This window comes from Neolamprologus multifasciatus, chromosome 12 (genome assembly GCF_963576455.1).
Source record: "Neolamprologus multifasciatus chromosome 12, fNeoMul1.2, whole genome shotgun sequence".
In the NCBI taxonomy this organism is placed as follows: Eukaryota; Metazoa; Chordata; class Actinopteri; order Cichliformes; family Cichlidae; genus Neolamprologus; species Neolamprologus multifasciatus.
This window is the reverse complement of record NC_140450.1, coordinates 14,489,912-14,517,018: the sequence shown is the minus strand read 5'-3', so window position 1 is coordinate 14,517,018 and position 27,107 is coordinate 14,489,912. Positions and strand designations below refer to the sequence as shown.

The 27,107-nt window shown below is 39.1% G+C and overlaps 3 protein-coding genes across 6 annotated transcripts in view; 1 reads left to right on the top strand and 2 right to left on the bottom strand.

Annotated features, from left to right (window-relative positions):
• Positions 1-10: 10 nt before the first annotated feature.
• Positions 11-3,278, bottom strand: foxd5 (forkhead box D5). The gene has a single exon (XM_085181201.1). It carries the CDS (start codon positions 2,055-2,057, stop codon positions 1,011-1,013), a length of 1,047 nt encoding a protein of 348 aa, XP_085037327.1. The 5' UTR covers positions 2,058-3,278; the 3' UTR covers positions 11-1,010.
• Positions 3,279-3,390: 112 nt separating this feature from the next.
• Positions 3,391-19,613, bottom strand: zng1a (Zn regulated GTPase metalloprotein activator 1A). 2 transcript variants are annotated; one of them, XM_085181202.1, is made up of 16 exons: positions 19,437-19,613; positions 18,609-18,753; positions 18,366-18,452; positions 17,867-17,963; positions 15,990-16,081; positions 14,679-14,738; positions 13,096-13,133; positions 11,906-11,952; positions 10,405-10,491; positions 10,267-10,311; positions 9,652-9,708; positions 6,831-6,882; positions 4,944-5,012; positions 4,785-4,850; positions 4,540-4,666; positions 3,391-3,894 (listed from the first exon to the last, which is right to left on the bottom strand). In XM_085181202.1, the coding sequence occupies exons 2-16, from the start codon at positions 18,712-18,714 to the stop codon at positions 3,821-3,823; spliced, it is 1,104 nt and encodes a 367-aa protein (XP_085037328.1). In that variant the 5' UTR covers positions 18,715-18,753; positions 19,437-19,613; the 3' UTR covers positions 3,391-3,820. The 2 variants fall into 2 exon arrangements, with proteins under 2 accessions (XP_085037328.1, XP_085037329.1); XM_085181203.1 differs by having other exon boundaries at positions 18,609-18,748.
• Positions 19,614-22,282: 2,669 nt separating this feature from the next.
• dock8 (dedicator of cytokinesis 8) overlaps positions 22,283-27,107 on the top strand; it is a 57,908-nt gene continuing 53,083 nt past the window's right edge. For all 3 annotated transcript variants that reach the window (XM_085181189.1, XM_085181188.1, XM_085181190.1), the window contains exon 1: positions 22,283-22,559. In XM_085181189.1, the coding sequence (XP_085037315.1) occupies positions 22,507-22,559 (53 nt within the window). In that variant the 5' untranslated portion in view covers positions 22,283-22,506. The remainder of the gene's footprint in view (positions 22,560-27,107) is intronic.

Here is a 27,107-nt window from a genome sequence, read left to right as displayed (position 1 = left end):
GTGCTTTTCACACTAACCCACAGGCCATTACTATAGTCACAGAAATCTAGAAGTATCAGAGTGTACCGTTTTTATTTAATTGTTATTATTTTCTGAATTGAAAATGTTTTGATAGATCTTGAATTCTGTGTGTTCTGTAAATTCTTAAGTAGCCACAACACGGACCAACTTCAGTGCGCTAACATCTGCTCCAATATTTTGGAAACAGTGCGACCTTGAGGCAGAATGGAAAAAGTGACTTTTAATTATCATTATTATTATTTTGTATACTTGATGAAACACGTAAACGTGAGCGTGCCAATTAGGGATACAGTTTCATTTCTAAAACCTGCTGATTAACTCTCATTTGAGTGAGTTTCATTATTTAATCAGTAATGACCAGTGCGAGTTTAAGGCCTGCGTTTTCATAGCTTTTATTCATTTCCTGGCTGGAAATGTGTTTTTATAATTTGACATTGACTTACTTTAATAAAATCTGATTTTTGTCATCATTCTTGTAGCCTGCAGACTACAAGTGAGTTCAGTTAATCAAGAGGAAGCAGGCCAACACAATGTTGAACCCTTACGGTAAATACTGTCAGATAAATTATAGTAAGTCATTTTTGCAGTAGCTAAAATAAAAGTTTGGCATCACCTGTACTTCTGGTACAAATATTAATAAAGACTACAAAAAATATAGAAAATCTAAGTGTTTTTCAAACTTACACACAAACAATAATTTCTGCTCTGAGTAAATCCACCTACAGCTCTCACGAGCACTGTGCACTGACTCAGATTATAACAAAACTTGCAATCGTTTCCCACATATTCATTTTATTTTGCCACGTTACTTAATAAAAAAAAACACATTCACATTGACGAGGTTTTCCCCTGAAGTAACCTTGACAAATATATTACAACACATCTTATTTACAGACATAACGCACATAAATATCATGCAATAAAAAAACATTTCTTTAAGAAATGAACTACGCCAAACATACAGACACTGTAAAGTGTTTTCAAAGGGTTCAGCAACGAGGGTACGACAGTCTGAGGTGCTCGTTTATAAAAGGAGCAGTGCTCAGGATGGGAGGAGGGCAAAACTGATTCCTTGAAGGCTGCAGGAGGGTCGGAACCAAACAGGCAGCAGGGCCAGGCATGAGTTGACCATAACCGAGAGCACCGTGCGGGCCTTGCTGTGGATTTGAGTTGTGCTGACTGATAGAAGGGGGTCTGCTCATGATGCTGTCGATGCTGAAGGAGCACTTTGCCTGTGGGACGGATTTCGGCTCAGCTGGTTCTGCTGCGCAAAGTTGTGCTCTTAAGTCTTTAGGCCCAACGCACTTTCCGTGGCTGTTCAGGGGTTGTGGTAGGAGGTGGTAGGACGAGGAAGGCATCACGATGCTTTCCTGCAGGGGCATGTAACGAACAGAAGAGGCAGCCGTGTGGCTTACCTGGCCAGTTATGCTATATGGGTGTCCGTACGGCCGGTAGCAGTTAAAGCTGGAATAAAACATCAGTCCGTCTTTGCCGAACTCGGGCTGGTTTCTCTTGAACCGTTTCCTCCGGCGAAGGAAACTGCCGTTGTCGAACATGTCCTCCGAAGCAGGGTCCAGAGACCAGTAATTGCCCTTTCCCGGGTTTCCGGGCTCCCTCGGAATCTTGATGAAACAGTCGTTGAGGGAGAGGTTGTGCCTGATCGAATTCTGCCAAGCGGGAAACTTGTCTCTGTAGTAGGGAAACTTGTTGCTAATGAAGTCACATATGCCACTAAGCGTTAGCTTCTTCAGCGGGCTCTGCAGGATAGCCATGGTGATGAGAGCAATGTAGGAGTACGGGGGCTTTACCGAGCTGCTCTGGGCTTTTCTTGACGCCGGTGCGTCTGCGCAGAAACTGTTCTCGCTTTCCCCCGACGATTCTGGTTCTGAACAGTCAAATTCCGCACCAGATTCTGCTGAGGAACCCGTAGAGCAATCATTTCGATAGTGGACATCCTCGCCTACTATGTCAATCGCATCCTCTTGTATAGGCAATCCGGCATGTTGTGAAGCTTCAAATTCACTTGAGAGAGTCATGGTCACACCTAAGATTTCTCACAAACGCGTAAAAACTCAACTCTGCCAAAGAGGCCTTAATGGTTTGCCGTGCGTAAAAACCAACAGGCCCCTCGACTGTGCGTAAAAGCGCATCTATTGATACTTCTTGTGCTATCGTGATGAGAGCTGTGGCTTTATATCCTAGTAAGCTGCTGCCCTGCAGGCCAGTCCCATTAACCCTCTGGACCTATCAGAGTAGCCTTACACCGCGGGGAGCCCCGGCAAGCAAACAAATGAGGAAGGGGGGGGTTGCGTGGTCCTGATGTGCGTAAGGCCCATTCACACAATACATAGAAACACCACGGTGCCAGTATGTTATTATTGTGTTTATTACGCGTTTTATTTCAGTTATACAAATCCTGGAAGCGGAGACAAGCCAAATTGCGCGGCGCGCGCGCACACACACACACCTGTAACTGTCTTGTTCTAAGAAACAAATAACAAGTTAAAACTTACATTTTATATAACAAATCGCACAGCAGCAGAGTGGTGTGTGTGTGTGGGGGGGTGTGGGTCTTGAGAATTTTAACACCAGGCCTAGCACGCGATAAGAAATCAAGGCTTTCTCACTCGGAACCCCCTGTGGGTTCGTTTAGTTTGCCACCTCTGGATGCCCGTGGGTGGTTTGACCATGAAAATGGCCATGGTAGGGCTTCCCGCAGCCAGTTAAGAAAAGCTGCAGCAGTCGCCTTAACGAGGCCATCAGCATCAGAATCGCAGTCGGAAACGGCACAGCTGCACGGTGCGCTTTGTGTTTGCGCGCACCTCGGTTTTACAATCGCGACAAATGTAATGCAAAGCCGTTCTTAAAGCAAACCTGGCCGACATCAGACATGTGCTAAAACAGCGCTGCTGTAGCATCTCCATTGCAAATGACTAAGTTGGGGAAACTCCACCCATTTCCTCACCTGACAGGACCTACTGTGCGCGCAAGAGATGGTTCTCACATACCTGTATCAATGAAGGCTTAAGTAACAAATACCAAAAATAAAAAATAAAAATAGAGTAGCTGTATTTGTCAAGTAGCTGTATTTGTCAAGTGTGACAATCATCAACTAAAGCTGCAAGCGCTATTATTTGACAATACTGTGAGGTGCGCCCCTCACAGTATTGTCAAATAACTGCATTATTCAAAAGAAAATAAATGACGCAGAGTGTATTTTTTGAAAAGGAAATTAATTTAAAGAAAACAGTGCTACTTACATTTATCTATTCAGAACAATATTTACAAGCAGTGATGCTATTTTATTAGGAAACTGATGAAAAACAATTGTTTTGAGTAGGTTTATCAGGAAATCAGTAGAATACATACTTCAGAAGAAAAACAAACGTTTATTTTGAATAATTTAAAATCCACATATTCAAAGTGAGAAACATAGGTAGGACCACTTCAAGTACCATCCATTCCCCAAGTAGCAGAGCATGTGCATTGCTGGGTTGGCTCCTAACTTTGTAAATATGTTTATTTTATTAATCCCACTTTCTAAAAATGCAATGGATTAATTAAATTACTGGACTTGTTTTGGGTAAATTTTCAGGGTCAGAATCTACAACTCCTTCTAAACGTAGCTTTTAAAGCAGGCTGTGATGGACACTAGTGCCTAAACACTTTATCCGCCCTCTGATCTACCAAATCTTCATATAGAAAAGGAGTCTGAATGACAATCGCAGGATGGCCAGTGCCAACGCTTTTGCTCCAAAGTCAAAATCTGAAGCGAAGAAGAGGAAAAAAGGGCTTGAAGCTAATTTTTCTCTGAGCCGAGTAGCACTGTAGAAACAAACTTTTCCTGCAGAATGTCCTTGTCCAGGTTCCTTCCTGCAAAACAAAGTGGAGACCAAAGTGCATTTTAATAAAGTTTGGCCACACACAGATATGAAAAGTGGAGGATTCTTTCCCCTGCAGATAAAATGCCTCCATTTACAGTAACGTCAACGTTATTAATAACCAATAAGTAAGCTAGACAGAAAACTAGGATGCAAAGAAAATTTATGATTTTATTTTTATAACCAGAAAAACAATTTTACAATGGTGAATAAATGTTAGTAAACAATCTGCATGTAGTCAATACTGGCACAGAGAATGATTTAAAAATCTATAACAAAAGACCATTTTAATCGTTTAATGCAACATGCTGAATTTAAGTAGTAAGAAAGCAAAAATGGTGTTTTTCACTGATATGCAGTCAAAGTGATTTACAACAAAATAGAGATAAATAAATCAAAAGTAGGAGGAATCACAGTAAATTAAAGTGCTGTTAATACAAAATCACGTTACAACACAGAATAAAGTAAACCAGTAGAGTAAAAATAGTTTCTATGAGCAAAAGTCTCAACATCAACAAAGTTGTTTTTACAGCTTTTCAAAGCAACCCACAGAGTCAGCTAAACACAGCTGGAGTGTGATACTGTTCCAGAGTGGTATGAGGTGCATAAACACAAAAAAGTGTGTGTGCGTCTTCACCTATAAAGACAAGCCGGTTTATTCGCGGGTTCTCCTCCCAGAGCTGTTGCGTCTCATTCAGCTCGTACAGCTCGTGAACCCCCTGCAGCATCACTTGGTGGCCTTTATCCGCAAACGACACTATGCCCTGTAAAAAACACACCAGTGACACATTAACCACACATTTGGAACTGATTACAGTAGTTAATAAGGCTGACATTATCGATCACTGTCGCCACCGGGGTGTCTATTGTGTTGTGCTGTACCTTTAAGCGGATGATGCTCATCGGCTGCCCTTCTTTGTTACAGAAAATCTTTTCCCACAGCAGATCCTGAAACGGAGGAAAATAAATTCAAAGGACGTTGCCATTTTGCATATAATTAGCAATAACAGCAGAGATATGAATGATGAAGAGCGTGTTCACCTGGATGAAGGCGTTCAAGGCGTCCTCAGACAAATCCCCAGCAATTTCAAAGGTCACAGTTAAAATACTCTGAGGATGCAACATACAATATCAAAATCAAACATATAATTATTTAAATATTATTACTGCTCGGTTTCTATACATTTGTGCCCTGAGCAGAACTGATGGGATTTACTTCAAACACAAATTCACATAAATTTTCAGTTTACTGAAACTAGCAAAGTCATAATGAAAGCTAAACAAAAGAAGTGTTTTTCTAGCACCCAAACTGATGACTTTGTAAATGAACGTGAGAAACAACACGACCCCACGTGGCACCTGAAACCCAGCTCCACAGTCCTTTTTTTATCACCCCCCTCTCTTTTTCCTCTCTCACACACACAGAAACACAGTCCCTCCCCTCCATACTTCCTCACAGCATTTAAAGGGCACTTTGCAGATATTTGAGGGGTTTTATGTCAAAGTGTTAAAGTTATATACTTCCTTGTCTTTTAGTATAACAACAGAATAAGAGCATTCTCATTTACATGAAAAGAGCAACATGGGGGGAGAAGAGGTGGAGGGGATTGAGAGTGTGTCTGTTGAGCTTCATGCGGGAAAGGAAACCTGAGAGAAAAAGACAACAATGCTGTGATTTACCCACACAAATAACCCTAATCTCTCCTCATCCTGTGATAAAAGTTCATGGGTATAAAGCACAACTGACAACAGAAAGAGACCTAATTGCTTAAAGGAAGCATACGATCTATTAACTGATGAGCATATCCATGTGAAACTAATCCTGGAGTATTGCCAAATATTATTTAATATGAAAAGAAATCAGCTCAAGAGACAATTTGTGATTAGAGTTACACTCTATATTTTGTATTCATATCCAACATCCTGGATTTATAAATGGATTCTGTTTAAACAACTATAACGCCACAAAACGCAGAGAAGATTCTTGCCAGTGTCGTGATCATCCAGTCAACACACAATATTGCGTAAAATTCTTGAGCGACCCTCAAGTTCTCTATATATTTAGTTCTTCAGGCTTTCTAAAAGGGTTGCAAACGGCTGTTGTGTGCCAAATAGAAAGAACTGGGCTGAAAAACAAGTGGCAACAGGTCTGATGGCGTGATGAAGCTTTGGTACAAATTCTCATCAGTGTATAAGGCAGAGGTCAGCAGAGAGGTACAACCGTGAGTGTTTACACGATGGAAGCTCTCTCATGGTTTGGAGCTACTTTTTAGCCAGTGGTGTTGGGCATCATGTCAAAATTGATAGAATTACAAATGAAGGAAAGTACAGTGGGATTTTGATCCACCATGCAATACCATCTGGAAAGTATGTGATCGGCAACAGCTTCATTTTTTCAGCATGACAGTGATCCCAAACACACTGGTAGTCAAGTAAAAGCATACATGGATAGAAAAACACACACTAGAAGATGATTAGTCTTGGACTGGCCCCCCCCAGAGCCCTGAAGCAACGTGGAAACATTGTATTTACGTGCTTGATTCAATAAATCACTGCACCTATTCCACATTTTCCTACCAAAATATAAAGAAACAAAGATCGACTTTCAACTTTTGCTCAGTACTGCAAGTCTGTCAGCTGTGAATGTTAAGCTGTGTATGACTCAGTCAGGGTTTGTTTAAAATGTCATAAAAAACATCAAAAGCCTCAAGTTGATCTAATCACAAAAAGCATTGCGGGGAGGGATTTTTCACTACAGTGAGACAGCCCAGGGGAATGCAGGGCAGAGTTTTAGCCCGAGGACAACGAAGCCCTCTTTCTCCCGTAGGAAATGATGTGTTGAAATAAATTAGCAAACAAAACAAGAAAATCTCCCAGTGGTGCACAAAGCTCAAGAACAGGAAATAAATCAACTGAAAGAGACAATACCTTGTCAAGATGTGCTCTTGTAGGTTTGACAAGTTGGAGCTTCTCTGCAAGACTTCGAGATAAGAGAAATTATGGTTTTACATAGATTTTTTTGTGACACTCAGATAATCAGATAAAAACAGATAAAGTAAATCAACCTCATTTTAAAAATATTACAGTAGAGTATTTGCAGTTTTGCCTCTGTACGCCACCCCATTGGATTTTAAATGAAATGGTTAAAGTGCAGACTTTCAGCGTTTATTCAAAGGGTGTAACAAAACTACATCATGAACTATTTAGGAATTACAGACATTTTATTTTATTTTTTTACACAGCCTCCTGTTTTTCAGAGGCTTAAACATAATAGGACTGTCAAGTAGTTTCACAGCCAGGTGAGACCTGTTTTCTTATTATTTCATGACAGATTAAGCAGCTAAAAAATCTGAAGATGATTCTAAGTGTTGAACTTTGGTATTTGGTAACTGTACACTGGAACTCTATATATGAGGTCCAAAGTGCATGTCAGTAACCTGGTTTCAACCTAACAGAGCATCCAGAGCTGCTGAAGGCAGAAAAATCCACAAATGAGCAGCAACTGAAGGCAGCTGCAGTAAAAGCTTAGCAGAGCACGGGGAGAAACAGTGTTGGGAGTTATTGACTACAAAAAAAAGTGTTCTTTAAATAAACTTTTAAAAAGTAATTACTTACAAAATTATTTCTTTGTCCAATTACATTTGAGCCTCTGAAAATGGGACATTGTGGAACAAACAAAACATTTAAGGTCTATAACTCTGTATATCTATTGATGCTTGCCCGTATAAAAGTACATATATAAGCTGGAGTATGTATGCTGCGGAGTAAAGGCAGGTATGCATACGGTAGTTGATTAGAATTGGCACCCACACCTTTTGTTCGCTTTAGTTCTGTTTGTTTTGACTGTGTGCTTGCATGGTTATTTCTCCTGTAATGTAATACATGTCTGTGTTTAAACTGTGACAAAACTATCAATAAAAATTACAGTGTCAAAAAAAAAAAAAAATGGGACATTGTGGATAAACAGTTAATACAATAGTTTAACCCCATTGTTTTGACTTAAAGCCCACTGCAGTGGTGTACAGAAGCAAAATTAAAAAAATCGAATTTAATCTAATTATATATGTATACTCTTTGCATATTATGTTATGTTAGACCACCAATTACATTTTGTGCCTTTGGAGCTGCCTCTACTATTTTTGTGCTGTGTGTCCTCTTCTCTGACAGCTGACGTTGCGGGACATTTAAGAACCTGTTTGTGTTGATCTCACACTGTTATTATTTTAAATTGGTAAAAGTTATTCTAAGGGGTTTATTGCTTATTGCAGTGCTTCTTACTGTGGACAGTGGGATCCCCTCAATGGACTTTAAGATGAAGCACAAGTTATGAAGTTTGCTGCTATACCTGGAATTATTTCATTTCATTTCATTAAAAAACAAAAAACAAAAAAAACAACAAGCAGAAAAAAAGAATTCACTTTTTCCTCCAGAGTTGGTCAGGAGTGATCAATAACAATCAAACACTGATGCTGAGCTCATAAGAAGCCACTGCTTTGTTTTTGAGGTTAACCAGCCAGACAGATCTGGAAAAATGCTTGGAACCATCTCCGTTGTCTTGAAAGCTGCAAAGTTTAATTCTGATTTTGTGGTACGTTTATTTTTATGTATTACTGCCTATTGCAAAAAAACATTATCATTATGGCCTTCATTATTAAATAAAGGTTAACCAACTGCAAATGTACTTGACCCTACTGATGACTTTTATCTGTTTCCTCCTAATCTTCTACAGAAAAGAAGTGGACTTTAGAGATTTCTTCTTTGCGTTTGATCTCAAAGTATAATGCAATGTATGCTGTGCTTAATTACAACTCTAAACAGACTTGCAAAGGCTTTAGAAATGCCAATTAAATCCTACAGAACACCCACCAACACTTCCAAACAAACTACAGCCCTTGTGCCCCCACTTCTCCCTGACCTCACAAGGAGGCTAAATGTTGTGTCCAGCTGCTTGAGCCCTGCGTGCTGTTAGTGCCACACAGGCTGAGCGGCGGGGGGCCGCTTCAAACAGCCAGCATGGGATTGAAGGGAGGTGGGGCCCGTGATCTCAAAGGCAGGGGGAAAGGAGCTATCTTTTGGGACAAGGGAAACTCCTCGGGAGCCAATGGACACACACAGCACTAATCCTCTGCAGCTGGCCCAGAGACAGTGACTCGGGGCATGTAAGAGAGCTTTAACACATTCACATGAAGGGATGAACACTGATTCTTTTCATTATAATGGAATTCTACAGGGGATACAATGTGATGATCATCCTGTGGTGTAACAGAGGGATGCTCAATAAAAGAGTCTGTTAATTAGGGAGAAACATGGTCACCACGGTATCAGGACTGCTGGGTAGACAGTTCAAAGTAGCAGCAGAGGCCATCAGTGGCATCAAAATTATTATGTTTTTATCTTTGGACTGCAAGTTTTTGAGATGAGGACAACAGATATAAGTAGTGAGCCGTACATAAACTGGACAATGCATTAATAAAGTGCCAAAGAAAGATTTCAGCTCTGAATTGCTTTTATGTCAAAATATTTTCTTGAATTTCTTTAGGGTTTCACATCAGTTCTTATTCTCAGTAACATGGCTTAAACACCTCAATATAAATATTTGTATCATCTTTAGTTTAAGCTTTGTTTTGAAAATCTGTTTCTTCATATGAGGATGTCAATAATCATGCAGCACTTACACGTGTACCAGTTATCTACACTGATGTTATGTTTGGCTTTCAATAATAACTTTAGTTACATTAAACTGACTCACTTTGCTCCGTCCTTACTGTCGAAGGAATGCAGATCCAACACTTCAGAGAGATCAACCCTGCAGACAAAGATCACAAGTTATTTTATTTGTTTTTTTGGTTTAATTTAAATTCCACACCAAGTTGAGTAATAAATCAAGCCAGACATTTAAACTTTTCTAAAAGAAAGTAACCAAGTCAGCTGAATTAGGCACAAAACCCCCAAAAGTTTTGACAATGTTTTTTTGGTTAACCCCTCGCTGCATGGCGTCTTTCATCTGCTCACCCAGTTCTGAACTCTGAAGGAGTTATGCTTGTGTTAGCCAGATGCTACCTGGGTTCAATAATGCACAGCAGGGTGCGTGCGCACACATATTTGGATGCATGCGCATTCGCACATATGCAGACCTGGGGTCAGAGAGCAAAGCCTTGTGGGAAACTGGACACCACTCAGGGGTTTGGTGTTTACTCAGGTCACAGCAGTTTGTGTTTGTACATGTGCAAGTCAAGTCTGAACAGCTTTATCTTTGACACAAAGATCTGAGCAGGAGTCACACCAAACACAGCAGGGGACCAGGCCACAGAGAAGCCACTTAACCCTTTTCTCACAACATGATTCCCTATACCTTACCACTTACCTTGATCTTTGGGTTTCTATGATCTTGACAAGCCCATTTATAGACCTGAAGTCAGAGAAACCATAAACTTTACACGTATCCACTCTACAGACACCTAAATAGGGAGATGACAAGCAGGACAAAATATTGGATGCTGACCTGACAGTGTCTTTGACTTCCTTTAGTTCCTCCTCGGTCACCAAGTCTGTTTTGTTGATAACGGTCAAGTCAGCAACAGCAATCTGTCTGAAAGGATAATAAAGACAACGCTGAGTTCATGTGACAAGTGAACACGCACTTTAAATTTTCTATGACACCAACAACGGACAAAAAACAAAACAAACCCCACAAAGAAGTGTAAAAAACCTGACACACAGGTACACCTCAGTCCCATGAAGGTTCTTATCTATAATCAGATATTATGCCTGGCAACTGGCTAAAAGAGCATTTCTAGTATTTATGCACCTGCAACACCTTTCACAAAATTAATATTTGATGTACATCTACAGAAGTTTTTAGTCAGTTTATTTTATATTAGAGAAGCAAGTGAACACAGTTGTTAAGACCAGTTCTTATTGGTTATCTCAAATTGCCAAAGTAAAATCTCAACTTCCTCCAAGTTATCATTGCATCATCACTTCTGGATTAAACTACTGCAACTCTCTGTAATTTGATTGTGCACACATTAATCTCTCCTTTGCTTCCAGTTAGTCCTAAATATTGCTGCACATCTCTTTAACATGATCACATAACTCCAGTCTTAGCAGGTTTACACAGGACTTATATAATCCTAAAACAGCATTTAGAACATCTAGTCGAGATATCGGGCTTTCATCCACAGCCCCTGTACTCTGGAACAGCCACTTGATACTCATATTGTCTACATAAAAGTCTTTTAAATCCCATCTTAAAATGAATGCTTTTACCTTGGCATTTTTTCAAGCTCATTTTCCCATCAGGTGTTTTACGCTGTGGCGTTTGTTTGGTTTTTTCCAACTTGTTTTTAGTCAGTTTGACTGGTTTTGTTTCATTGATATGTGGTTTTATCTTGTTTGTTTGAAACTAACTTGTAAAGCACTTTGACCAACCTTGTTGCTTTCAAGTGTGCAACAGAAATAAAACCGACACTGACAACCACAAAAGTTAAGTTATACATGACTGGCAACCATCTACCGCACCTCTTTTCATTGTGATTAAGTGTGTCAATTTTCCAGCGGAAAAAAGAGGCTAAATAATACAGTAGCATGGGCATGTATTAGTAAGTCTTAATGTGTAGCAACGTGAAATGCACGGCAAACTCAAGTAAGACTTGAGCACTGTTTAGTTTAGAGGAGAATACACAAGCAAAGACAAAGGATGCAAAAGGTCACACAACTGCTCTTTTGTCATCAGCATATTTGTTCAACGACAACAGCACACAGCTGCTGTAAGACACAAGCTGGGAGACAAACACAGAGCCGCGACGAGAGCAGAGTCCACATTGAGTCATAAAAGCTTGATGATGGCGATACTGTGCGGTTCGTTCTGTCTGTAATTTTGGGAAATTCACCCTATTCATGTCTGCACAGTAATTAGAAGGTTTGTTAGCATAGCTTTGCAAAGACAATAAATGGCTCCTGCTTCCAAAGAAATTATTTAAAAAAAAATACAGCCAACTTACCTGGCTGCTTCATTGACAAGTCCATCTGCTTTTTCCTCTGCTAGTTGCTAACAAAAAGTGGAGATAAGTTACAAATGCAACATCAAAATGACAAATAATAATAAGAATTTAAAGGGGCTGCATTGCTCATGCTTTATGGGTTCTTTCAAGAATCAGAATAGCTAATATGTACAAAAATGTGACACTGAGATAGATAAGAAAGGCATGTGTTTAATATCTGCAAATTAAGTGATTTTCTTAACACGTGGAACCACGGGAGATCACTTTCCATTTTCTTTTATCTCCTCTTCTTGCTGGATGGGACACAAAAGACTGCACTGGGGGTGCTGCATTTTCCAAAACAGCTTAATATGTAATAACAGGGAGAGCAGGAGGTGTTAATCTGGGTCCTGACCCTTAGTGCCAGTCTGACATTAATCTGTCATTGGCTAAATCACCACAGCTTTGTCTCTAGAGGACTGAATGACAAAAAATGTATTAAATAAAACCTAATAGAATGACCAATTGCTGCTTTTATCTGACATCCTCTCTCCTGGGACTGAAAAGTCAGGGGCAGATAGATTTAGATATATTTTTGGACAGACAGATATTTGATGAGATAGATGAAAGGAGAGACAGGTGAGTGGATGTGACATTCCTATTACATGGTCACATCTCTGATATCCATTACTCTTTCACTAAGATTTAAATCCCCTGTCTTTCTGTCAGGAGTTTCTTCACGTTGCCTTTGAGGAGAGGACAGCGCCTAGGCCATGAAATGTGTCACCTCAGTGAGTATGACACCTTCAAATTAGAGCCCATTATCTAGATGTCACTTGCCCCACTCCTTTTAAGTAGCACAAAGGGGGCAGGATGTGACTGCGTATCTATGGCTGTTTACTGCAGGTTAACAAACAACTGCATAAGTTTAGCACCAAAAAGTCACTAAATGAGTTTAGCTACTGCTCAGAATTTGCACTGAAGCTGACTGACATGGTCAAGACTACAACTAACAGTTATTTTCTTCCTATTATTAATTATTCAGTATGAAAGATCAATCAGAATGTCCCCACAATGCAAAGTGAACTTATTAAACAGTTCAAAATCTCCCAAATTCTCATTGCAGACCGTTTCTTGAACATCTTGTCTGTCTTCAGTAATTATTTTAGTACTAAATGTCTCAAAGCTACTCAAAAGTACACAACACAAACCTGCAGTCCATACTTGGCATCAATGACAGTGACGATGCCTAGGAGAGACAAAAACACCACATATTGAGGATTAGTGAGTTAAAGGCGAAACCACAACTTGTGCTTGTCCTCTCTGTACAGCAGCTGTTGGTGTTAGGTTTTGTCTGTCTGAGCTACTTTGTCTGAATTATTTAGAGAACACTTTTGGTTTTGTAGCCTGTAACAACAGAGTAGACAGCTGAGTATTGAGCGTGAGAACCAAGGTACCATTTAAAGTAGACACAATTTGGCCAAGTCAGATATACTACATGGACAAAAGTATAGCTCCACCCAAATATAACACCTACAGGAACTGCTCACCCGTGAAAACCCATGCCGTGAAGCTCCCGGTGCACAGGTTTCATGCTGATGTTAATGTCAGTTATTGAGGCTGCATCCACCTCAGCACTCGCTGACCTGCTGCCAGTTGGTTGTTAAGCAGTTCCACTTTGCAATAACACCACATTTGAATGAATGAATTCAGTGCGCTCTTTAGAACGACCCATTCTTTCATGTTTGTAAAGGCAGACCGCATGGTGAGGTGCTCTGTTTTATATTTATGTACTTTTGAAAATAGGACTGAGAAGACTAGAATTCAAGGATTAAAAGGTGTGGCCCAATACGTCATCGCTATAAAAAAAAAAAAAACATGAAGAATTTAAGCCAGTGTGATAATGTTTTTTAAAATCAAATTTATTCTGCAATTTGAGCTTCACAGCCCCAAAACAGAAAACCTAAATTTTAGCCTTTAAGAATATTTTAATTCCATTCAAATTTTGTTTTTAATGGTACAGAACAGGTAGTAGTAGTTATACACATATGGGACCAGAGAAGCTTAAGTAAACACACCAGAGTTTACGTTAGGATCTTTATACTGACACCACTATTATCATGTTATTTGTACAGAATAACAAGATCTGTGCTGGGATTTTCAAATTAATCAACTCTGCAGTGAAAAAGTTGCAATGAATCAAATTCAGAACAATTTTTAACTAAAGAAAGTGTTAGTGTAGTTAAAGGCTGTTTGCATGAGCACCAAAACAGATAGAAATCCAGCCACAAATGTCAGCTGTTTGCAGTTCTCTGCTCTGTGTGTGTGTGTGTCCGTCCTAAGCACAAATTTGTGACAGAGTGTCACATAGCAGAAACACGTGCAGCACTACATAACAGTGAAAGCAACTGCTAAAGAGTGTTAAGAGTGGAGGCTTTCACATTTACTTTACATGACGCAAATGTGCATACACCTGATGAAAAATACGTTTCTTAAACTATTTGTTTTTTAAACTGTTGCTTTATACTTTTAATTCTCCATCTTTACAAACACAATAAAGGCAAAAACATTCAAATGGAAAGACTTACAATATGTGCACGCAACCAGAGAAGGAAAGAATAAAACGTAAACATTTGAAATGTGATTTCACGTCTCACCAAAGACGCCATTATCTCTGTTTATCTCTACATAGGAAGTAGATGTGTGATGGGCTTTACAGCTGCAAAGTCAAAAAAACCTGACAGACACACCAAAAGCGCCAAAGTACAAACTTGCATCATTACATATCTCTTACCGTCCAGATAGATGTCGCTGCCAAGCTCTGCATCAACCCAGAACATGGAGGCCACAGCTCCTGTCGGAGGGGTCAGTGTGTTTAATGCAAAGTGTCTGATACCAAGGGCTAGATCCACTGACAATTTGCTTTCTGATTTATTTGAAAATGCTTTAGCTATCACAATTTCCCCAGATCCAAGACATCTTAATAGTACGTCTTTTATTTGAACAAAAGAACCAGCAAATATGTAGTAAACACTTTAATTATTCTCACAAACCTTTCATGCATTTTTTGTCTGTGTTTTAAACAAAACCAATATCTGAAGCCTTCAGTTGTCCCTGTCCTTCTCGTACATTTGACTTGTTTCTATTTTCCTGAGGACGTGGTTATTACAAGACCCTCCGTTACCATGCCAGCCACCGCTTGTTCACATAGCTCCCTTTGTCTAAGTGCCAAGCCAGAATAAGAAAGCATTGTAAATATTTGATGCACGTGTAATGAAAACACTGTTTTTGAGTGGCATGTTTCACATAACTCATCCAGCCTCTTCTTGAAAGAAATGAGATAATTCCCTTGGGAGTCTTTATGACTGACAGCACTGCCAGAACCAATGACAGACCTGTCCTCGTCTGTAACAAGCCAATGACGTGGCAGAGACGCGAGCCCTAGACCCACTCTGAGCGTGCTCAGTTGGTTCTGTCTTTTGTGTAAGCCATTAGCGCCTGACACCTGTCATTTAGTGGCACATCCCAAATGTTATAGCACTCGCCTTGTTATAGCCCAACACTGATTTTGTGATTCAAGCCTAAGCAATGAATGGATAGCAATACTATCACAGCAGTTAGTTATAAAATGGTAAACTTGAGATTAATATCCCTAGTAAACGTCTTAGTGCAGTGGTTAATACATTTGCTCGGCAAGAAGAAGCTGGTTCAATTGGGGTTGCATCAGGAAGGGGATGTGGTGTAGCAAGGCAGAGAAAGACACTGTTACCATAACGATACAGAAACCTAAATAAAGAATTATGGCTCACGTTATGTTTACTATCTAAGTGCCAGATAGTTAGTGGCCCTGGTTAATTTTATATGCGATAAACAATTACATCAAGTCCACAGTGGAAATACGATGAATATTGTAAAAACCAAGTCACCTCACTGCTTCCAGCCCACACACACCACCTGGTGGAACAGCTGGTGTCTGAGGTTTCACAGAACCAGCAAATAACTGAATGTTTGCTGCCTCTGCTGCAGATTAAAATCAGATACAAACAAACACACATATATGCTCAACATATTCTAACTTCTCCAAAAAAATAAAAAAGTATGTTACCTGGATCAGCAAGTCCAGTGGTTTCTAACAAGATGTAGTCAAACTTTCCTTTCTTCTCCATCAGGTTTTCAATGGCTTTGAGACCATTGTCCCTTAAAAAAAAAAAAAAAAAACCCAATGACCAATAACTAAAGACAGCTTATATTTAACTTGCCAACTTACATCCTATCGTCTTATCCAATAAAACACAATACAAACTCTTATTTGACAAAACAGCCAAAATCAAGGACTGAATACCCGCTCATTTAAGTTTATATTTTTATATATATTTTCAATCGTCTCTGCATTACAGAGCAGTGGAGGCCACATGAGAAACTGGGTCTTGCTGTGGAGGGCCACACCAAAAATGGAGAACTCAGTTGTGCTCAATAGTCATTTTATCTTTTTATAAACTGCCACTGATAAGATGCTCTGATCAGGCCCCAACGGAGGCCAACTGGGAAAATTCACTGGACACCCCTGTTATAGAGCAATACTATATACAAAAATTATGAATGTAGGATGTAAGGTAAGTTCAAATATAAAATATATGAAACATATATCACTTCTTCTTCAGGTTTTTCCCTTTAGGGGTCTCCACAGCAGATCGTCTGCCTACATCTCACCCAACCCTACCATCCTCCTCTGTCACACCAGCCCTATATATGTCCTCCTTCACTACATCCATGAATCTTCTCAGTGATCTTCCTCTTTTCCTCCTGCCTGGCAGCTACAAATACAATATCCTTAATCCAACATATCTACTATCCCTCCTCTGCACATTTCCAAACCATGTCAGCGTCACCTCTCTAACTTTAACTCTAAAACCCATTCCTAATCCTGTCCATGTTGGTCACTTTCAATAAATACTTTTGCAAAAAGTAACAATAAATATATAAAATAATTCAAACTGGTCAAGTGATACAGCACTCAATCTTCCTGTTGGTCAAATAAGCCTTACAGACACAACAGATGTGTTTTAGTTTATTAAAAAAAAACTATGCTCACAAATTATACCCTCACTGTACGCACAAATCAGTCCCACATCCTCCTTCACGCTTTGTGGTCGGAAACGCACACTTTGTGACTCACAAAGAAACCACAACTGAAGGTAATTTATCAGACCAAAGTCCAGGTTTCCACAGGTCTAATGTCCCAGTTTCATTGCGACAGTTTGATGATGAAGGCATGATTCACAGAGTATCCTCTCGCAAGTTTATGTTAAGGTGATGCTGACCGGACGTTGCAGGCATTGGTGTGGGCTCTGATCTAAGACTGCAATAACTGGGGACTAATGAAGGTGGAAACTTGAAAAGGGCTGTTTCTGTAAACCCACACAACATGCTGATGGTCTAAAGAACATTATGATCGCAAGAAATCACACTAAAAAAACTACATATAGCACATATCTAGTAATTATTTCCTATGAATATCTTATGTAGCTGGTTAAGATGCTGTTAAATGTAATGTAAAAGGCGACACCTTCAGAAATTCAAAATTTGTAACATGTTTTTTTTCTTCGCAGACACTTTTATTCAGGACATGATTCTCTTTGTATTATTTCATATTTCAATATCTTCAGTATTCCTCTATATTGGACAAAATGTGAATGAGAGGATAATTATTTTTTTTATTTTTTGATCGTGGGACCCATAGTGCCAGAAATTATACATGCGTTTACAAATCATTGCACCTGATCATAATAATATCCCTGAAAAATCAGAGTGAAACTATGAGTTTGATCGGAGATGGCTGTCACACTGAAAAGAAATCTCATAAAAATGCACCAATTATTACCACAGTAGTAGTATTATAATGTCTTATTAGAAATAGGAATGAGTCAAAATGTATATTCTTAATGCTAACAACACTAAATGGGCTTTAGCTACTCTACATACTTGACAGAGCAGCAGAGGCAGCCGTTCCTCAGTTCTAGCCACTCCTCGTATAGCTCTCCTGCCTGACTCACTGCAAGGGACTTCTCAAGGGCACTGCCTGCAAGAAAAGGAAAGATGAGTGATTCACACCTAGAAATTTATACCAATACATTCAACATTTACAAGATCTATAAAGATGTCAAATAAATGAGGTTTTCGCACCAATCAAACTAATAAAAACACAAATGTAAATAGGCTAAACTACAAAACTGTCCACTGCTTGACTGAACATAAATGAAGGCAACGATGCCATACTTCAAATGCAGTTCCTAACTTTAAAAACTCTAGATAAAAAACTTTGGCTTTTTGTATATTAGTCCAAGTTTGTTACTGTGCTGCCCTCTAGTGGAAATCAGAGGAAATAACAACAACAATCATTCACCTGTCACCAAGAAAACAGAACAAAACAGGCAAAAATAACGCCTGCTTTTGATTTCTCTGAGGCATATTAACGGTTTACCTTCACCAAATTCATTTAGTATGACAGCAATCCGCTTGTTGTGTTGTTCTGTAAGGATATAGTTCAGGAGTGTAGTTTTTCCAGCACCTATGAATAAATAAATACAGAAACATATAAGGAGTGATATTAGTACCATACTTATGATGTAACACAGGCTGAGTAAACAATACCCTGCAGCTTAGTCTCAGATTATAACTCTTTTATAAGCTCATTAAAGTCGCTCGTAATACAGATCTCGCTCACCAAGATAGCCTGTGATGATAGTGACCGGTATTTGCCCTAAGGGAGGACCAGGCTGTGTGTCGATGGGCACCAACTCCGGGCAATCATCATCCTCATCCAACATCATGCCAGAAATTATGTTTTAGGTGCACAAGGTTTATCTGACCTGACCAATAAGCACAAAACACATATTGCTGAAGATATGCACAGTAAATAATAATAATAATAATAATAATAATAATAATAATAATAATAATAATAATAATAATAATAATAATTACTTAGTACATCTGGAGAAAAAGGTTAATGACATTAGTTAAACAATATGCCAAAGAAATCCATGAATAAAAACATAAATCAGGCACATTTTCTTCAGTTGTGTCATAACACATGACTGAACAGGCCTATGAGAAACCTTTAAAAAGGGACTTACTGTGTAATAGAGAAATGTTTACAAGTCTAAACAAACCAGCAGATGTAATGTTAGCAGGCATTGGTCTGATCTGGTTAAAACATTTTAGAGCCTTCAGCACAACTTACTAACAGACTGAAGTCAGTGTATGTAAATATTTGCGTGGATCAGAGAAAATCCAAAATAAATCCATACTTGTGCAACCAATTCTTCTTTGTTAAAGTTACTAAAAACGTATGCTGCATAATCATTCAACCTTAAAAAAATAATAAGAAATCAATTTAAATAAAAAACCCTTTCAAGAAATCATCAAAAAACTAAAATTACTGCTACATTCATGACCATGATGAGTGGATCTGTCCACAATCGTACGAGCCACCAGAATCGCCTGTATAACATAATGAAGAATAACGAGGAGGAACCGTTGTCTCTCCTACCTACTGAATCACAACGACAACAGAAACAACCGGACTTCCTTCGAGTTGCTATGAATTAATTAAAAGGCTGTTCTTCATAAAATTGCAAACACTTGAAGTTTCATCAAAAAGCACCCGTCTCCACTGCTGCTGCTTAGACAGCGTGTTACACCGTCTACACTCCGCTCAAATCCTGAAGCAAGGACAACAGTTCCGCTTTCGCTACCAGCGATGAACTCAACAGGCAGAGTAAAGGTGGAAATTACAAAGAATAAATTACAAAGAAATTCTTTTAAACATTTAAAAAAAAATTTTCATTAAAATAAATACGCTAACGTGTCGTTTCCCTCGGCTCTAGAGACAGTTTCTCTGCACGGACCTGTGGCAAACAACCACACGATGGGGACAAAAAACAGTTCATGACAAAGCGTGTCACATGGGCAGATTTTTATAAAGGAAACTTTTAGATATAACATATAATAGTAGCATGAATACAGTGCAACACATTTATGATTCTGTATATTGGATTAATACTGTTTTAGTATTCTATAAAAGGCCGCTGTATAAGGAATATGGAGTCAGCTGCAACATCTTCCCACGTTTATTTTTCATTTATCAACTGTCTTCAAAAGTTTGAGTTTGTGAAATGTATAGAGGCTAAATATCACACATCCCAGGATCACAATGTGATCCCCCATGTTACAGATATATGACAGAAAACAGATATTACAACTAAAAATTTAAAGCCACAATACAAGTACTTTAACTACTCCAGATCAATAAACCTTCAAACATTACTGATAGGACACTTGTCAATAGGAAACATTTTTATATTTTTATATTAGGCTCAGCTAAATATTTAGAAGTTCTTTTATTTATTTTTTCACTTCAATTTAGCACTGGCTTCCGTGGAACATCTATACACTGTGTAGCAGCCTTGTGTTTAAATAGTTGCCTTGTGAAGTTATTCTCTAAGCTAAGTTGTACACAAGTACAGGATGTCATTTGAGAGTTTTTTATCCTAAATATTGCATTTAGTCTTTTATTTACTTTCTTCTTATGCAAAATTTACCTGTTGTTTGAAGACAGTAAGCAATAGTTACAGACAATTTTAATCCTAAAGACTTAATTTAGTAGTTTTGTCTTTGCTATTTTAGTTATTGTCATGGTTGTCCGTTTTGAGCCCTGAGCGTGTTTGTTTTTTGTTATTGTTAAGTATTCTTTGTTTGGTTATAATCCATGGTATGTATTTCATGATTGTGAGTTTTTTTGACAATATTTAATTGTTATTCCCAAGCCTTAACTATGATTCCTTGTTTGGACTGAGTTTTCTTAGTGTTTATTTCTATGATTCTTCTCGCATTCTGAGGTTTTTGATTCTGTTTGGGAGTCATCCTTGGTTTTGTGTAGTCTCACTGTGTTATCTCCTTGTATTGTCAAGTGTCTGTGTGAGACACTTGACAAGTGATGTCTTTCAGATTAGTATGTTTTATTTTGATTTGCCTCTCCTGTCTTCTATTTACTTTTACTTCCTGTAGCTTCTTATCCTTGATTAGCAACAGCTGTTTTTGGTTATCCAAGTGTTTCCACTCTTCTTTGATTTTCATTGCCTCTGTGTGCATAATTAAAGCCTCTTTTTGTACTTACACTGCTACCTGTCCATCTGCTTCTCTGTGTGTATCCCTGTCCTTGTTTGGAGTATGTTTCTTGGCAATTGTGGACCATACTTTCTTTCCATTTTGGAATGTATGTTATTATGGGCTTTGTAACAGTCTAAAATAAACAGCTCATCATTTGTTCTTGTACTCTGCCGCTGAGCTCTGCTACACTCCAAAACAAGACATCCCTATTGTCCTATTTTTTGCTGTTTTGTATGTGAGTGTATGATGTGTTTGTAGTTGTTGTTGTTGTTTGGGTTTTTTTGCTTTTCAAACATTAGGTGCTTTGCACTGAGCTTGGTTACACTGAAGCAGTATAGTTAAAGGAACCCTTTCTGTCACCATTAACATACGGTTACGGTGTAACCTTGGTTCTCTTAGTGAGAGACTATCTCTCCACATGCAAGAGAACAACTTATTCTTTAACTTACTAACGTTTCGTTAAGATGGCTCTTTACTTAGTTTTAAACATTGTCTGCAGACTTTTTAACATTTTGACAATTTTACAATTAATGAATGATCAAACAGTTTGCTCCCACCTGTTTAATTAGCTCCCAAACTCCTGATGCTTGTTGATGATTTCTCCTGATGATTTGTTTTTTGTTAGTTTGTCAATGTCTAATATCTTTGTTCATTTTTGGTAAATAGGCTATCAACTGAAGCAATGGAGTTATACATAATATAAAGACATAACCTGTTTTTCCTGTATCCTGATGAGTCTACATTATTGCGCCTACTCAGTAATCTTCATTAAAACCAATATAGCTTTTTTGTTTGTTTGTTTGTTTGTTTTGAGCAAGTTACAGGCTAGCAAGGCATTTATATACCAGCAATCTTTTTTTTTTTTTTTTTTTTAGCAGATGATTTGATTTGTGCACCACCATACTGGTGACACGATGCATAGCAGAGATAATCTACACCTGTGTTTGGTTCAGGGTTCCACAGCCAGGGTTTGGGTTAAAGCACCTTCATGTGGTTACGGTTGTGGTTAAAAGTGAATCTGACGTTTTTGGATTTGGACAGAGCCAACCTATCAAACAAGTGCATTTATTTGGTTTCCCTCTCAGTCTGAGTGTCACGCCGAAAGTGGTCAGCGCTCACACACACACACACACACACACACACACTGAAGGAAAGCGCTTGTTAAAGCTCACCTCGGCAGCGAGGGAGCGCGCGCGCCTCATCCAGCCTGTCCCATCACATCCCCTCCCACTCTCTCTCCCCCTCTGTCTCCACGGGATGGCTCTCATTAAATGCGGAAGTTTACACCCAGTTAAGCTGCTGCCGCCGCAACCAAGATGAGCGTTGGTGTGACAGTTGAGCTGTAGCGAAGCTGGAGGAGCGGTGCGTCGGAGAGAGCGACGGTGCCAAACCGCGAGAAAACACCAAATCCACCAGCGACACCGTCGCCGGACTGGACTTCAGACTCGCGTATGGCTTCTCTGGGCAGCGCAGATCGGCGGGCTTTCGCTCTGAAAATCAACAGGTAAATGTAAAGAAATTATAATATAGTATTGGGGGCACTGGTTTGGTTTGATTTGATTTAGTTTGGTTTGGTTTAGGAGTGAATGTGAAGTCTTACTTCCCCTTCAGGGAAGTCCAGAGTGGAGCAGGCAGCCACATGTTGTGAATGTCAATGCTGCAGGTTGATTCACTGTGTCCCGGGAAAAAAAGAGAAAAGAAGGCAGCCTGGAGGATTATAAACAGCCAACTTTACTGCAACTTTAAGTGCTCAGAGAATTTATGGCAAGTTATGATTAACTTGTGTTAAGCTTACAGTGGCAGCCATGTGCTCAGTCGGTCATGCATGAATTTGTTTATTTCTTGGCTCTTCATTTACGTACATGTCAGATTTGAGCAGCATGCTGAGCTTTTATCACCAAGCTAAACGATTTGCACATTATTTATGTCACTTCCTCCTCGTGAGGATGCTGATTATATATATCCACTGTTACTAATGTGACCATTTCCTGTATTTTTGGAGGGCTGACTAGCTCATAGAGTTTGTATAAATGACTAGGGATGTGGTCATAGTTCCTGCTGTGACACTTGAGCAGGTGTGGAGGAAGTATGTACATGGAAGTCTATTGTGTACCATGCCTCCTGTGCAGTAGGGTCATTTAACAAAAATACACTATTTATCTACTGTGATGGAATATATTTATAAGGTTCTGTAGGGCCTCCTTTGAAATGGTAGAGGAGGTCAGTTTGTGTGGATCAGTTTAACCCTGAAAACGTTTTTTCTTTTGGTCACATACAGCTTTTAGAAGTTTTCATATGTGTAACGCTTAAAGAGCCATATAGTATGATATATTTTGTGGACGATGAGCACACCAAATGTTTGATACTGTCGATTGACAAATCACTTAGTCAGGAAAATCCATGTTCTTGTTTTTAATAGCCAGGAGGAATCATGACGACTTGCTGTGATGTGATGTGCTGAGCAGAGCTGAGCTCAGCTGCTAAGGGATGTGAGAGATCTTGGGTCACAGCCTGAATCTACTGATGAGCCAGCAGAGAGGCACTGATTAGTGGCTGCTGTACTGTAGCACCTTTTCATAGTAAAAGAGCAACGATGGAATAGATTAACACTCACTGTGATTAGATTTTGGATATTCTGCTGCTATTCAATGTGACATGATAACCACATTGATTTATAACCCATATTATACTTAAGGGTTGTATCCTCCTGAAAGAATCTTATTGTTGTCGAGACTGAAGGCACTGATGCAGATACTTTAAATATCTGTTGTTATGTTTGCTTGCAGTTAAGGGGGGGGGGGGGGCTGGCTGGGATTGAGTTTATGCTGATGTCAGTATAAAGACTAAACAGGTGCTCGATGCAAGTGAAAAAGAGAACAGCAAAGTCGATCATGGAAATTGATAATGGTGGAAAATGCATAGTGAGGGGAAAATGCTTTTGAGTGGATGGCAAGTAAATGCTGAAAACACTGATGAAGATTTAACACAAATCTATGAGGAGCTCAAAGTACACTGGCTGCTAACTGAGTTGGTTTTGAAATCTGATAATGAGTACAAACTACTGCACTCATTGTGGCTACCATGATACTTAAAGTTGTTTGGACAATTGTTGGAGAAATTAAAGTTCAAATGCACTTGTTTGAAAAAGTGCAAGCTAAAGTCAGATGTCATAGGGGAAAAAATCTAGAGAGCCATGCAAGGCAACATAGTCCATACATAAGCAGCTCACGTGAACAAAGAGGAACAGTTGTCACAAGATGAACCTGATCTATGCTGTCTGTGCACTAGTAAGCTGTAAGACCTGTTATTTTCCATGTCAACAAATCAAATCCATATTTACTGAGTTCTTCTTGTATGTTACTTGTATTTTATATATTAATTATGAAGACTTCCTTCCTTGGCACCTCTTATCAGGATGGAGTGCGAAGGAAATCCTGCGACCTGGGACACTAAGTCACTCACTGGTTTTACTTCACTTTTTGCTAATGGCAGTTTAAAATCAGGAAATGTGTGTTTCTTCATAAGCATTTAAAAAAAGAGGAATGGAAAACTGCAGTGAAAATATGTCAGTCAAAAATATAACATGAGCTGAGTGTCCAGTTTTTTTGCGTAGACTCCAGGTAGCTGCCGGACATTTAATATTCCGAGATTGAATGTGATTGGAGTGAAGAGCATATGGTAACAGGTGTGAGGACAGCTGTAGATGCTGGGCCTCTGTCTTTCAATACGCTTCAGTGAGGAGGGGGGGATCTAGATTGAATTTCATCTGATTTCCTCTGGGTTTTTTAGCTAATGACATCTGTGAACCTGCCTGTCTGTTGGTGGGCCACTGAGTTATGAGGCAGTGGAGTGTCAAAAAAAGCAGTTTCCTACAAACTTTGGCTAAATGTGTGCATTTAAAGCAGTCGGACTAAGCTGGAAATTATAATTCCTTACAGCCAGTTTTCTTGCTTTGAGCCTGCTTGTGACCTGAGCCTTGCTAAATGACTGCTGTGTTTGTGCGTGCCTCCCTTTGACAGGAAGCTGAGTCGTGATTGTGCTGATAGCACTAAGGCCCATTAAGTCTGGAGACATATGATAGTATGAGATGCACACTGGGGGCATCCCTTTGGTCTGCTTTCCTGCTCTTGTCATTTATACCACACTTCTGTCTGTTTTCCTGTGTTTCCTCCCCTGCACAGATTAAGGAAAAACACTCTGATAGGAGGGAGAGGGTTTTAAAGGTTCAAGGATCTACCTATGTCTTGCTAATATAATTATAATTATAATATAATTTTATACTTGGTGGGAGTAATCATGATAAGACCTACAAATTTGCCATCTCTGGGGCTTATTGATCAGAGATGTTGCTGTGAGGAGGGGGGTAGAAGCAGACTCTGTCTGAGAAACATTTGGGTATTGATTTCTAAAAAGCTGGAAGGAATACACCATATGCACACATGGCAAGTGGAGACCTGCAATGTATGACATAACAAAAAAGGGGCCTACTTCTTTAGGGTAATAGGTTCTTGCTCTACAAGTAGGTGTGGTGTGGGGATTAACAGTATTTCCTCACAGCAAGAAGGTCCTGGGTTTCCACCACCTGCCCTGTGTGGAGTTTGCATGTTCTATCTATGCTTGTGAGGGTTCCCTTCAAAGACTGGACCTCAGAACTACACAAGAATTACACAACTGTTGTGCCCCCAGATAAGGAAATTCTCCCTCAGTATGGTCTAATATAACTATACAAAAGTCTTGAGCCAAGCCTCATTTTGCTAGGAAAATTGGGACAGTAATTTGTTTAAGCTTAAGCTTAACAAGTCAATATTTAGTATGTCCACCTTTATTCTTCAACACAGCCTGAACTTACTTTAGCAAGCTTTCTTGCCATTTTGTTTAGCAGTTAGCAGGAAAAGTTCTTCAGGCTTCTTGAAGGACATTCGAAGCTCTTCTTTGGTTGTTGTCTCTTATTCTGTTCTTTGTCAAGATAATAACACACTGCTTCAATAATGCTGAGGTCTAGGCTCTGGGGAGGCCAATCCATGACTCAGAGTTTTATATTTGTTTGGTATTATTGTCAAAGCTGATACATTAAGCTGTCACCAATCAGATGCTTCTTAGATGGTAATGCATGGTGAATCAAAATCTGATGGTGCTTTTCTGTGTTCATAATTCCATCCATTTTCACAAGATCTCTAACACCGGCTGAAATTCGGCGCCAAATCATGACAGAGCCTCCACCATGTTTTACAGGCACTGTTGTACATATTGCGCATGTTGACCATTTGAACCACAACTTTAAAACCTAGAGTCATCACTTGGCCTTTTCTCCTTGTTTCCCTTGCTTAAGAATGACTTCTTGACTGCTGAATTTTATTTCCTATTACTCAAGGACTTAAACAGTATTTGAAAGTCATTATCTGCTGTAAATAGTTTTAAAAGCTTCTTCTGTTGTGCTTTTGAGAGATTCAACTAAAGAACTGGAAAGGATTTGGTGTTTTTCTGACAGGCTGTGAGTAATAAAGTACCCAAAAGATACCATTTAAAATTGAGTCTTTCCTAAGTTGTCAAATATGTGTAGGCACAACTTAAGGTCTCTTGAGTTAGGTACGTATGTTTGAATGATTCATACATCAGTGTTAAGTGGGTCAACAAATAAAACTTTCTGCTGAAAATGTTCAGATACAAGAAATAGATCGAAAACTGTTGAAAAAGCAGATAATGTCCAAAGAAACGGTTTAAAAGACCTTCAGAAAGCCTAGAGAGCTATTTTTCAAGACCATTTAAAAAAACTGCAAGAAAGTCTGGTTCCTTGGAAGCTAAATATAAGGAAAACAGGGGCGGCCCGAGACTTTTTACAGTACTCTATAATTCCCCTGTGTCATCTGATAAAAGTAACCCATTGTTTACTGACCAATGAGGGGCGTACCTGACATCTTTTGTATATATATATTTAACCCACAAAGCAGCTTCAACAAAAATTATTTATGTCGGATAAATGATAAGATATTTAGCCTTGCTGTATTTTTTCTTAAGAACAATGATGTCATTATCATAATATGACAGTGAAAAT

Bases quoted from the DNA above. Each gene is read 5' to 3' on its own strand.
- foxd5 (XM_085181201.1), bottom strand. From the start codon at position 2,057: ATGACTCTCTCAAGTGAATTTGAAGCTTCACAACATGCCGGATTGCCT.
- zng1a (XM_085181202.1), bottom strand. From the start codon at position 18,714: ATGATGTTGGATGAGGATGATGATTGCCCGGAGTTGGTGCCCATCGAC. The intron at 17,964-18,365 runs GTAAACCGTTAA...CTTTTCTTGCAG, and splicing joins ACTAAATGAATTTGGTGAAG to GCAGTGCCCTTGAGAAGTCC. The intron at 10,492-11,905 runs GTAAGTTGGCTG...TTATCCTTTCAG, and splicing joins CTTGTCAATGAAGCAGCCAG to ACAGATTGCTGTTGCTGACT.